This window comes from Hibiscus syriacus, unplaced genomic scaffold (genome assembly GCF_006381635.1).
Source record: "Hibiscus syriacus cultivar Baekdansim isolate YM2019G1 unplaced genomic scaffold, ASM638163v2 tig00116962_pilon, whole genome shotgun sequence".
NCBI lineage: Eukaryota > Viridiplantae > Streptophyta > Magnoliopsida > Malvales > Malvaceae > Hibiscus > Hibiscus syriacus.
The window spans coordinates 34,485-48,105 of NW_024063488.1; the positions used below are offsets into that span (position 1 = coordinate 34,485).

Genomic DNA, 13,621 nt, shown 5'->3' on the forward strand with positions numbered 1-13,621 from the left:
GTAGAAAAGGAAAGGGAAGAAACGCCCTCCGTAGTCCGTGACTCCGTTCCCACTCTCCAACAAAAAAACGTGGGAGTAATTTTCGTGGAAATTCCAATAAATATGAAAACATGTGGAGACATATTTAACTATAACCAAAATGAGGAATATAAACTTCATCCACACATTGATTGTTAGATGTATGCTTTTTTTTATTTGATTATTTATATTTAATTTATTCATCAACTATTTTTAACTAAATTTTACAAAAAGTCTAATGAAAATGACCCTTTCAATTTAATTAGTAAAATTCGTAAATGTTGAAATTTAAATTATTGATTTTATTTAAGTTATTTAATATATCATTATATTAAAATAATTAATTAAAAAAAGAAAAACATTGCCATTTGTAAAAGCTAGAATGCCCGCCACCGGACCCTCTTTGAAACGGTTGACTAGACTTACCAAGTCTTTGAGAAAGACGTCTGTGGAGCAGTGTAGGTATTAAGTATATAAACCCAGTCAGAGTGGAGAGGAAACAAGTGCAAGATCAGAGAGAAAGACTCACATAGATTGATATGGAGAAAGCACTCAACAGGCAGCAAGTTTTGCTTCATCATTTACGACCCTCTTCTTCTCATGAATCTGCTGCTACTCTCTCTGTAAGATTAATTCTTTGTATTTAGATTTTGTTCTTTTTAATTCCTTCTCTTCTCTTTCTTTAGACAATGGATTTGTTTTCAATTTTATCAGCCATCAAATTGTGCGGCTGGGGATACCGCTGCTTATCACCGGACGGCTGCTTTCGGGGATGATGTTGTGATTGTAGCGTAAGTTGTTTTACAGTTTGTGTCAGGGAATAGTCTCAACTCTCAAGTCCAATATGGCTTGGGAATACCCTGTTTTTACACCCCCAAAAAAAGATTTTCTTCTTTTAATGTTTGCTTTAGTCTGTTAATGTTGCATCTAATAGCAGTAAAATCGTTGTTTTACAGGGCTTGCCGCACTGCAATATGCAAGGCAAAACGTGGAGGCTTCAAGGATACACTTGCAGATGATTTACTTGCGTCTGTTTTGAAGGTTGATGTTGCTTTTGGTTTTTGTATTTTCTTTTACATCAAATTTCTTTCCCCTCCTAACTTATATTAATTCTCAATGCAGGCTTTGATAGATAGAACTAAGCTGAACCCAAGTGAAGTTTCTGATATAGTTGTCGGTACAGTTTTGGCACCTGGCTCGCAAAGAGGAATCGAGTGTAGGATGGCAGCTTACTATGCTGGTTTCCCTGGTTCGTCTATTCTTTCAAATTCCCTTCCCTTGGACCCCTTGTGATTTGTTGTAATTCTAGAGCTTTCAACTGTTCTTTGCCTTGAAAATTATTGAACTCCCATTTCATCTGTTAATTGGTATTGGCATGCTAGATTTGGAGTCATCGCCAAAAAAATTTACTATGTTGATAGTAGAGATATAATTCTAAGTTGCCTTTTCTACTACATATTGCTAATACAATTACCTACGTGAACCAGATAAGGTGCCTATTAGAACTGTCAACAGGCAATGCTCATCTGGCCTACAAGCAGTTGCCGATGTTGCTGCTTTTATAAAAGCAGGATTTTATGATATAGGTAAGGATATTCACTCTCATCTATATATAAATGTGTGTGTGCGCGTATGTATATATGAATGCCGAGGCAGAATTATTTGAATATGTGAGTGATCTTCATGTTGGTTCAATGAAGGCATTGGTGCTGGATTGGAGAGCATGACAATTGACAAAGTTGTTCCTGGGGTTCCCAAAGTTAACCCAAAGGTACCATCAACATATAGTTTGTATTTCACTACTTAGGACATGTTTTACATTAACTTGTTGACATCCAACTGCATTATTTTTAACAGACAGAGGCCTTTATCCGAGCCCGGGATTGCCTTCTTCCTATGGGCGTTACTTCTGAAAATGTTGCAGAGCGCTATGGTGTGACACGGCAAGAGCAAGATGAGGCTGCTGTGAGCCTTGTTTATTTTTATTTTTATTTCAACTTGTTTTTATCTACTGATATAAGCTTAATCATTGTCAGTCTGAAACACCTTCAATGTGTAAAACATAGGTTGAATCTCATAGGCGTGCTGCTGCCGCAACAGCCACTGGTAAATTCAAAGATGAAATTGTCCCTGTATTTACTAAGGTAATTTTGTGCAGTGAATTATTCTGGTTTACATTTTTTATGTTCTTTCATTAACTTTTAATCTGCAAAGGTTGTGGATCCCAAAACTGGAGAAGAGAAGCCAGCTACAATTTCGGTGGACGATGGAATCCGCCCAAACACAAACATGGCTGATCTAGCAAAGTTGAAGCCGGCATTTAAAAAGAATGGGTCCACAACTGCTGGTATGTGATAATGAAAATTGTGAAACATTTTTCTCGACAAGAAAAATATGCAGTTTGAGTGAAAATTGTTACAATTTTTTTCTTAGGAAACGCAAGCCAAGTAAGTGATGGTGCAGGAGCAGTCCTCCTTATGAAGAGAAGTTTGGCTATGCAGAAAGGACTTCCAATACTTGGTGTTTTCAGGTAATGGAAACTGCTTATGGAGTTCCTAGCACATATATAATAGTGCATAGTTAGAAGCTACAAGTTGGGTTGGGACTTGGTTTGAATTTGAAACTTAAAATAATTCTTGTAGAAATAATTTTCATAGTGAGGGCAAAATAATCGAAGATTACCTGAAAATCTCTTATATAGTGTCAGTGTTTGCATATCACCTTAAGCAGGGATGGACCCAAGGGGACTGGCAGGGGCAGTTGTCCTCATATATTTTAAGTATGTTCTTATTATTTTTATTAATAATTTATTTTCGCTTCCCCTAAAATTTTATAAGTTCACTCACCCTAATATAAAATCTTGCGTCCGTCCCTAAGCTTAAGTAAGCATGAAGCATGCATTTCTAACAAGTTCGCCAAGCTTAGGGCTTGACAAATTTAGGGTCAAAAGTAGACAAAGACATTTGTTGCACTCCGTAATCAGTTCTTTTTCTAATCTTGTCTAGCTTAATATAAATTGGCATCTGTAATCCCCTCACACTGCTTTCTTGTGCTCCCTTTTATAGAAGTTTTGCTGCTGTTGGTGTGGATCCTGCTGTGATGGGCATTGGCCCTGCTGTTGCTATACCAGCTGCAGTCAAGTCTGCAGGTCTTGAGCTTGATGATATAGACCTGTTTGAGATCAATGAGGTAGGTTTCTTCGGTTGATTTTATTCTCAAGGTGAATCTGATTTGAGTAATTTAGTTTTACTGTATTCTTATCATGCAAAATCTATTTTTCCTCAGGCATTTGCATCTCAGTATGTATACTCTTGCAAGAAGTTGGGGCTAGATCGTGAAAAGGTAAACGTTAATGGAGGTGCAATAGCCCTTGGGCATCCTTTGGGTGCTACAGGTACTCATCTGACACAAATTTTGTGACATATAACAACAATTGCTCGGTTTATCCACCCTTCTTGCAGCATGGAAGTGAACATGTATTACTGTATAAACAATATACCTGTTCTAACTTTCCGGGAGGCTAAGCATCGCCATGATAGAGATCTATTAACTAAGACATTGTTTTGTTTATCAGGTGCTCGCTGTGTCGGAACACTATTGTACGAGATGAAGCGTCGTGGTAAGGACTGTCGCTTCGGAGTGATCTCGATGTGCATAGGTATCTCTCTCTCCCCAACACAATACGAAAAACCAAAGAGCACTTCTTGATCCTTCATAATTGAATCGAAATGGCCTGGTTCATTTTCTTTCTTTGTCATTGCAGGCAGTGGAATGGGGGCTGCTGCTGTTCTTGAAAGAGGGGACTGCATTGATGAACTCTGCAATGCTCGAGCTGACAAAAGTAACGGGCTTCTTTCCAAGGATGCTCAATAGATATGTGTTTGTTGGTATCTTAAATGTTTGCTTTTTGTATTCAATAGAACTTTCAATATTCCAAGCAAGTAGTCAAATAATTAAGCCGATTTCAAGATTCTTGGAATGATTTTATTCAAATATACTTGTTCATGTTTGCCTATTAGCCAGAGATAATTCTGAAAAATGCATAAGCTAGCATATGACCATACTAAGCACATTTGTAAAATGCTTTAGGTGAACTAAGTTATGCTTATTTTTTTTTTTATAGGAACTAAGTTATGCTTATTATTTGTTTGTTCTAAGCTTTCCTAAGCATAGGATGAGGGAGGAAAAGTTTTCATCAGAGTAGGGTTCTAAAGGAACTAAATCAAATCAACTCAAACCTGTGATGCATCACTTTGCCTGAGAAAGTACATCAAAACTGTGGCATGATTGATGCCAATTTGCATAGTAACTTGAACCATGCTGGTTAATGAGAAGCAAAAGCATTCAACTCGCAAAACTATGATACGTATGATCAAATCATTAACCATTACAGAAATTGTGTCCAACTCTGTCCTATTATGATAAGATGCTTCCTAAAATGCCAGATTTCTCATTAAAACTGAGAATTCAACATGGAATCAATACCACTGAAAGGGAAGAACATAAAAACAGGAAGGATCTGACAAACTTATTTTGGATCTGGTGAGCCTCCCGGGGCCAGCTGCAATGTACAAAAGAACTATTATTAGAAATTTTGATACTGAATTAACTTGCAATTCTTCATGTTGGGCGGCATTTGGTTTCCCTTAATATGCAGCTTTTGGATCAAGCAGGCAGGCAATCTACTGTAAACCAAAATAAATATGCCAATCTAAGTATGGTCCTATGAGTATTAACTAAATCAGAAACAATTTAATCTTACAATGGCAATGTAGTTTCCATTAAGGAAAATTTGATCAAGCTTTGTGATCCGTCGTCCTTCAGAAGTGATCTCACTGTGATATGCAACAGAAACAATAAAGCAATCAAGATTAACAAAAAAAAAGGGATACACATTCTCCAATTACTTATGCATGCATACAAGCAAGGGACAGATATGTGTCTAGGGGGGGGGGGGGAAAGCAAATCACAACACATCTAGTATATCACTATTCTTTTCAAGCATGTGACTAAAAAGAAACAAACACCTAGTCGCTCTTGGAAGAAAAAATCCATTAAATTATAAAAGAAATGTGAAGAATGTGTATGATCAAGCGATGAATATCGATTTGGAAACAATGTAAAAGAATAAGAAGTGTAGTCGGATAAGTGATCAGAAATCCATCCCAAAACAATCTTTTTGTCTACATAGATTGCTAGTTCTTAAACGTTCCTTCTGTAAGGATGACTCCAATACAAATTTATCAGTTATCAAAATGATTTGCTGAAAAACATGAACTCCAACTGAAGGCATGAATTTGGTGAAGAGTTTTCTAAATCACACTCCATCCAAACAAACTTACAAGCCATCTCAGTTTCTCCAGTTAGTTATGTAGAAATCAGAGTAATTCTCTGTAATTTCTTATTCTTTTCAATAAGACAGATTACATATTTATATACAAATCATCTCTCTAAAGTAGGAAACTCTAAGAAAGGAAAGATACTAATCCTAGGAGATATGATCCCTTAAAATAAGGGATTGTAGAATATTTACAGAATCCCTTAATTAAAGGATATTTACAAAATCATATATTTCTATAATTCCTACACTCCCCCTCAAGCTGGAGAATATACATTGTATAATCCCAGCTTGAATAGGAATTTATTGAAAACAGGCTTTGGCAAAGCCTTAGTAAGAATGTCTGCCACTTGTTCTTCTGAAGGAATGTATGAAAGTGTGACTGTTTTTTTGTTAACTTGATCAGCAATAAAATGCCTATCAATCTCAACATGCTTTGTTTGATCATGTTGAACTGGGTTCTTGGCAATTTGAATAGCAGATTGATTATCACACAAAACTTCAAAGTGATCCTCTTGATTAGTGACAAGTTCTTTCAGTAGTTTAAGTAGCCAAATTCCTTCGCATATTCTCAATGCTAGTGCTCTGAATTCAGCTTCAGCACTACTTATTGAAACAACAGATTGTTTCTTACTTCTCCAAGTTGTAAGGTTTCCCCAAACAAAGGTGCAGTAGCCACTAGTGGATCTCCTTTCAGTAAGGTCTCCGACCCAACTAGAATCTGTAAAGATCTTAACAGTTCTATCTTGTGTCTTCTTAAACATTAAACCGTGTCCTGGAGTTTTCTTCAAGTACTTGAGAATTCTATTTGTTGCTGCCATATGCTCTTCAGTAGGATTAGTCATGTGTTGATTGATCATATTTACAGGAAATGATATATCTGGCCTTGTCAAGGATAAATAAATTAGTTTCCCAACTAATCTTTGAAATTTCTCTTTGTCTACTAAGGACTCATCTTCTTTATTAAATTTCAAGCTTGCCTCCATTGGTGTATCATTCGGCTTACAACCAAGAAAACCAGTTTCTTTGAGTAAATCAAGTACATATTTTCTTTGGTTGATCACAAGTCCTTCTTTTGACCTTGCCACCTCCATTCCTAGGAAATACCTTAGTTTTCCCAAGTCATTGGTTTCAAATTCCTTATTTAACAACTTCTTCAAAATGCAAATCTCTTTTTCATCATCTCCGGTAAGAATTATGTCTTCCACGTACACAATAAGGATAACTTTCTTATTTGTAGAAGTTACCTTGATGAAAAGAGTATGATCGGCGAGGGACTACTTGTAGCCATTTTTTAGGATGACTTTAGTGAACCTCTCGAACGAAGCTCTGGGTGATTGTTTTAACCCGTATAGAGACTTATTGAGCTTGCACACCTTGTTACTTCATTCAATAGACTTTAAGCCATGTGGCAACTTCATATAGACTTCTTCTTCTAGCTTGCCATTAAGAAAAATGTTTTTTTACATCAAGTTGGTGTAATTTCCAATCGCAATTTATAGCCAAACTTAGGAGTACTCGAACAGTATTCAGCTTTGCCACAGGTGCAAAAGTTTCTGTGAAATCTATCCTATATGTTTGTGTAAAGCCTCTGACCACTAGTCTCGCTTTGTATCGTTGGATGCTACCATTGGAGTTATACTTTACAGTAAAGATCCATTTACAGCCAACAATCTTTTTTCCTTGAGGAAGGTCCGTAACGGTCCAAGTAGCATTTTTCTCTAGTGCACAAATTTCCTCTTCAACAGCCCTTCTCCATTTTGAATTCTTTAGAGCTTCAGCTATGCTTGTAGGAACCTGTTCTTTATCCAAGTTTGGTGTAAATGCTTGAAAAAACGACATCAATGAATTAAAACCGGCAAAATTTTCAATAGGATGCTTGGTGCACTATCTAACCCCTTTTCTAATAGCAATAGAGAAGTCATTTAGAGTTGGGGAAGTGGACTTACTGATTTCTTCTTTTATTTCGGCAGCTGGACCCAAATCCAATTCTCGGCAAGCATCAGATTGCAAAACAACCTCAGGAATATATTTTCTTTTCCTTGTATAGAAACAGATATATTTGATTGGTGTTGTTTGTGGAATATTTTGAATGAGAGTAGGTGTATTTCCAGGAAGGGTATTTAAAGTGGGTATGGGTGAAGTAGTGATAGGTACTACCGGTGGATCAATTGGAGTAGTTACAGGTGACAAATTTGTAGGTAAGGACAAAATTGGTGGCAATTCTGAAGGTTGAGAATGAAGAGTAGGAGGAGATAACTGATGTGGCTGAAAATCCTTCTATGTCTCCCCCTAAATTTCAGCCTGAGTGATGTAGGGATCCTGCTCATAAAATGTTATATTCATAGTGGTAAAAAATCATTTTGAAGGAGGATGATAGCATTTATAACCCTTCTTAAGTGAAGAATACCCAACCAGTACACACTTTAATGATTTAGAATCTAACTTGGACTTATTAGGAGCAATGTTTTGGATAAAAACAATACAACCAAATATTTTAAGTGGAAGAATAGAGGAGATAGGTTTAAAATGGGGAAATTATTGCAAAAATATAGATTGAGGTGTTTGAAATTGTAAAACCTTACTAGGCATTCGATTGATTAAATATGTGGCAATTAATAAGGCTTCCCCCACAAATATTTTGGAACATTAGTGGTAAATAGAAGAGAACGAGTAACTTCAAAGAGGTGTCTATTTTTTCTTTCGGCAATACCGTTTTGTTGTGGGGTGTCAACACAAGAACTAATCTGAACTATGTCATTTTCCCTGAAAAACGCACCCAAAGACTTAGCAAAAAATTCACTGCCATTATCAGATTTAAAGAGCTGAATTTTAGACCCAAATTGAGTAAGAACCATTTTATAAAATTGGGTAAAAACACCAGCAGTTTCATATTTATCTTTTAGCAAATAAGTCCAAGTTATCCTACTGTGATCATCAATGAAAATGGTAAATCACTTACAATTATCAACATTCTTCACCCGAGAAGGGCCCCAAATATCATTGTGGATCAAAGCAAAAGGGTGAGAAGGCTTATATGTAGAAGGAGAATAAGTTGATTTAATATGTTTGGCAAGAGAGCAAACTTTGCCAGAATTTTTTTTTGGTCTTTTATGAATGAATAGAGCAGGAAAAACTTTTGCAAGATAGTGAAAACTAGGATGACCTAAACGATAGTGCCATAACATAACATTATCAATTTTTTCTAAAGCGGTGAAAGATTTTGAGATTTCGATTTTAGTAGAGGCATGAAGAATGTAGAGACCATTCTGAAAGCTGGCATTACCAATCATCTTCTTCGAGTTCAGTGCCTGCAAAGTACAATCAATATCATTAAAAATTGCAGAGCAGTGCAAGTCGGTGGAAAGTTTACTAACGAAAACGAGATTGCAAGCCAGATTTGGTACGAAGAGGATATTTTTAAGTACAGTCTGGTCATTGAGAATAACATTGACATGTCCTTCTATTTTGCACAACGAACCATCAGCTGTTTTGATAGCTTTACCAAAGTTTGGAAAAAAATTGCAAAACAAATCCTTATTACCAGTCATATGATCCGTAGCACCAGAATCGATGATCCAATTAGGGGTTGACTGGGAGGAGAAAAAAACTGTAACATGAGGTTTACCTTCTGGTTCTTTCATGACTAGATTACCTTCTGATTGAGCAGCAGAACCAGAAATTTTCTGGATTCAAAGTGATCTCCGAAGTAGGAGAAAAAGTTGTGGACAACGTCTAGGATAGAAAGAAACCGTAACCTAAGCTGATACCATGTAGAAATCAGAGTAATTCTCTGTAATTTCTTATTCTTTTCGATAGGACATATTACATATTTATATACAAATCATCTCTCTAAAGTAGGAAACTCTAAGAGAGGAAAGATACTAATCCTAGGAGATATAATCCCTTAAAATAAGGGATTGTAGAATATTTACATAATCACTTAATTAAAGGATATTTACAGAATCATATATTTCTATAATTCCTACAAGTTACCATCTTGCTACCATGAAAGGATATAAACATTGAACCAAAAGACGAAAGCAACACTTTGGTTCCGAGATTATTCGGGCCAAACAAAAATATAAGATTTATGCTTCAAACTTGGAACTTAAAATTTGAGACTCAAAAGTGAATAAAAAAGGCAAAGAACTACTCAAAACTTGACATTAGTTTCTTTTTTAATAGTATGGAATGATTACAATGCAATATCTGTTCAAAACTTTTATTAGCCAATTGACAAGCGCACACACTACAGACACAACTGCTCGAACCAGAATCTTCTAGGGAGAACAATACTCTTTTTTATTACTAAAGACACTCAATAGGTTCAACTCGACATTAGTTGAATATACGCGACATGGATAACACCCATAAATCAAAACCCCAATTTGATATCCTTCCCATAACTTTCTAAACCCTATTTTACATAAAACCCCTAACACAAATAAGGAAAATTAAAACCCAGCACGGATAATTTTATCCGGTATATGATATCTAATCTATATCTAAGATTAAAAAAGAGAAGAGGGGGAGATTTACTATTCAGTGACATCTTCAAGGACCATGTTAACGTAGACATCGAAGCCTCTAAGGGTACCCACGAGCTCCTTGTCACCTTTCATTATCACCCATATTTTGGACCCTATGCACCTGTCTATCAACTCTGAGAAAACAAACCCAAATTGTAACCTGATGGGAGAAGCTGCGAGGGATTGTTTGCCATTGCTTTGAGAGAGTTCACTCGAAAGTAAAGCTCCTAATTGTTTGCATTCAACTCTTCTTCTTTTTCGCTATTAAAAAAACCCTTTTTTTTCAAAAATAAAAAACACCTGGTACAATCCTTTCGGTTTTCGAATACCAAAATCCCAAAATTCCCCGAACCCATCACCGCACGGCCCGATCATCAACCTCTAAGTATGTCATTAATGAAATTATGTACTAAAACATTTATAAAATTACATGATGAATATTGGTTGAAAATGTTTCGAGTACGCGTATTCGAAGTGAAAATTATTTTTGGCATGAGATACTGAAAATTTTGATTTTAAAACACCAAGTATACGAGACATGATGCACAATCGATGATTTATCATTATGCAAGATCTAAAACAAAATGGATAGTTGAAATAGAGTAAGTAAATGCAAATTTAAAAAGCTTTTAGTAATAAAGGATTAATGATTTTTTTACAAAATATGATAATATAAGAATCATACATAGATGTTTTAATTTTGTTTTGGACTTTTAGAATTGGACATATTCTTAGATGCATGTTGATGATGATACTTGTAGTGTTTAGACAAGTATGCAATCTGTACAAGCATGTTAAATTTTGCTATGTCATGCCTTTAGTTGTGTTTTATCATATTTAGTTGACATAATTAGCAGGAGAATGATATATTTAGCATCTAAGAGTATTTGAATGGATTTATTTGTCAAAAGTGAACAATGAAATGTTTAGAATTGGCCGTTATGACTAAATATTCAAAATTTAATTCACAAACATGATTATTTAGTGATCGAATATTACAAAACATAATTTGATTGTGAATTGACATATTTTTTATGTCACAAGTCTGTTTATGTAAATTTTTATTGTGATATGCTCCAACTGAGAAATGAGATTATCGCACACTGTAAATAAGTCACAAATTTCATTCACTTACACCGTAAAGTGTACTTCTCACACACACATATATAGAATTTTACCTATATATTTTATATATATGTAATGTCAAATGTATACTAATATTTAATGCTCAAACTAATGTTTATACTAATTGAAGGACATAATATGATGGCAATATTTTGAGCATTCATTAAATCTTTATATGTTCAAAATCATTTATGCTCAAAATAAACTCAAGATCATTACTCAAGAATCAAATATAAAAATAATAAAATATAAATTATTTACTAATTTATATATTTATTAAATTTTGATGAATATATTTTCATTTAAAATATTTTCCTTCATAAAAATGAATATAATAAAATTTAATATATATAAACTGAGCCACAATTTGAGGGATAGATTGAATTAATCTAGAAGGTTTTTATATACAGATAGATATCTATTTATAGTATTGATTAAGTTATGGGTCATTGATTGCTAAGATGTTACTTGACAATGACTAATATCTAATGCTATTGAAATAATGTTCACAATTTTAAATAAAATCACTGTATATTAATTCAAATGAAATTAAATGGTCTGTATACAAATTTCTTATTAATTATATTTTGGATAAATTACATTATTAGTGGTCAAACTATTATCATTTTTCTACTTTAGTCATTGAATATTTTTAATAAATTTATTATTATTATTATTTTCTAGTTTGATAACTGACGGTTAAGCTTTGTGTTGAAACATTTTGATATTTCGATATAACAAATTAAGTTAAATGGATTTTAAGATTTTCCAAATGATTTTCTAAGTATATTCGATATAACTATTCGAATATCAAAACATTACTCCAAATATTTCTAAAATCATTTTTAATCCTTACTTAAGTGTAAAATTAAGTTTTAATCATAAAACAATTTCAAAATAATCTAACAAAGTATTTCGAACCAATTCAAAGCCAAAAAATTCCAGATTGCTCAGAGGGAACCGATTCCCCCCCATAGGAGGAACCGATTCCCCCTAAATGGTTTTGGCTCCGAGATTTCCAGAATGCTCGGAGGGAACCGATTCCCCCATAGGAGGAACCGATTCCCCCCTAGACAGTTTTGTTCCGAGAATTCCAGTATGCTCGGAGGGAACCGATCCCCCCCAAGGGGGTACCGATTCCCCCCTTGTACAACGGTCGAAATATTTGAATTTTACACTTAGGAACCGATTCCCTTCAAGGGGGAACCGATTCCCCCCACGCTCCAAGCTGTTTTATTAAATGTTTTCACACTAAAACGGCTATAATATCTTCTCTAATCATCCCCAACGTTCAGAAGTGATCCAAGGTGTATTTAAGCAAGCTTAGAAGCCATTGATCAACAACAAGAAACATCAAGCAACTAGAATCAAGAGAGAATCAAAGAGAAAGCATCAAACCTCAAGTTTGAGCATTTCAAGTCTATTTTCATTCAATATTCATTTTGCTTTCAAGAACACTTTTTGTGCTCAATTGTATTCATCTTTGAGTGTTCTTTTCTTTATTCTAGAATTGTGCAAACATCTTACCTTGTGAGGTTTTCTTGTAAGTTTGCAAATTTGTAATCTTCTCTTTGAGAAAAGAGTGTTCTCAAGAGTTGGGGTATACTCTTGAGGGAATTGTAAGGTTATCTCTTTGGCCTCAAAAGAAAGAACAAATTAGTGAATTTGTTGGAAAATCCTTAGTGTGGATAGCTAAGGTAGTGGACGTAGACTTTGTTTGAGAAAGTCGAACCACTGTAAATCGCTGTGCAATTACTTTCAATTTTCTGCAAAAGCTTCCACAAAATTTTTTATTGCCAATTCACCCCCCTCTTGGCCAATTTCGGCATTCGATTAACTCAACAATTGGCATCAGAGCCTAACTCATTTGAAGGTTTTATCGCCTCTTGAGTCGATTCGGGAAGAGTTATATCGATTATTAAAGTCATCAATGGCCTCCGCTTCAAACTTCGACTCCGGTCTCGATTCGATGCCCGTCAACAAGCCTCCTTTCTTCAATGGAGCTAACTATGCCTATTGGAAGAATAGAATGATGTACTTCATTCAAGCAAGTGACATGGGAGCATGGAATGCCGTAGAAGAAGGATACATTAAGCCTATCACTCATCCAAGGTTGTCGAGTGAAGGAGAAACAAAAATATTCCAGCTCAACTCCAAAGCCATACATATTATCTTTTTGTGCTCTTGGACCAGATGAATACGGAAGAGTTTCATCGTGTACAACGGCCAAAGAAATATGGGACAAGCTTCAAGTCACACATGAAGGTACCGATGAGGTAAAGAAATCAAAAATTAGTATTCTAACACATAGCTATGAAAATTTCAGGATGAAACCAAATGAAGACATCAAAGCTATGACGGATAGATTTTCAACGATTGTCAATGGTCTCAAATCATATGGAGAGATCATCTCAAATGAAAAGCTTGTGAGGAAGTTAGTCTACTCCCTCCCAAAATCATGGCAATCAAAGAAGACGGCAATCATCGAGTCTAAGGACCTATCGTCCTTAACTCTTGAAGAACTTATCGGTTCACTCCTCACTCATGAGATGATGCTTGAAGATGAGGTGGACCTTGATAAAGTTGAAGAGACACCAAAGGAGAAAGA

General features: G+C 35.1%; 1 protein-coding gene and 1 pseudogene across 1 annotated transcript; one reads left to right on the forward strand and one right to left on the reverse strand.

Moving 5' to 3' along the window:
* The first annotated feature begins 487 nt into the window (after window positions 1-487).
* On the forward strand, window positions 488-4,128 carry LOC120189941 (3-ketoacyl CoA thiolase 1, peroxisomal-like). The gene is made up of 14 exons (XM_039193075.1): window positions 488-641; window positions 733-809; window positions 975-1,059; window positions 1,141-1,267; window positions 1,506-1,604; window positions 1,719-1,789; window positions 1,876-1,983; window positions 2,085-2,162; window positions 2,233-2,365; window positions 2,452-2,548; window positions 3,084-3,207; window positions 3,304-3,412; window positions 3,593-3,676; window positions 3,782-4,128. The coding sequence occupies exons 1-14, from the start codon at window positions 558-560 to the stop codon at window positions 3,889-3,891; spliced, it is 1,386 nt and encodes a 461-aa protein (XP_039049006.1). The 5' UTR covers window positions 488-557; the 3' UTR covers window positions 3,892-4,128.
* A 308-nt stretch (window positions 4,129-4,436) lies between these two features.
* On the reverse strand, window positions 4,437-10,123 carry LOC120190019 (annotated as a pseudogene).
* Between the last annotated feature and the right edge of the window lie 3,498 nt (window positions 10,124-13,621).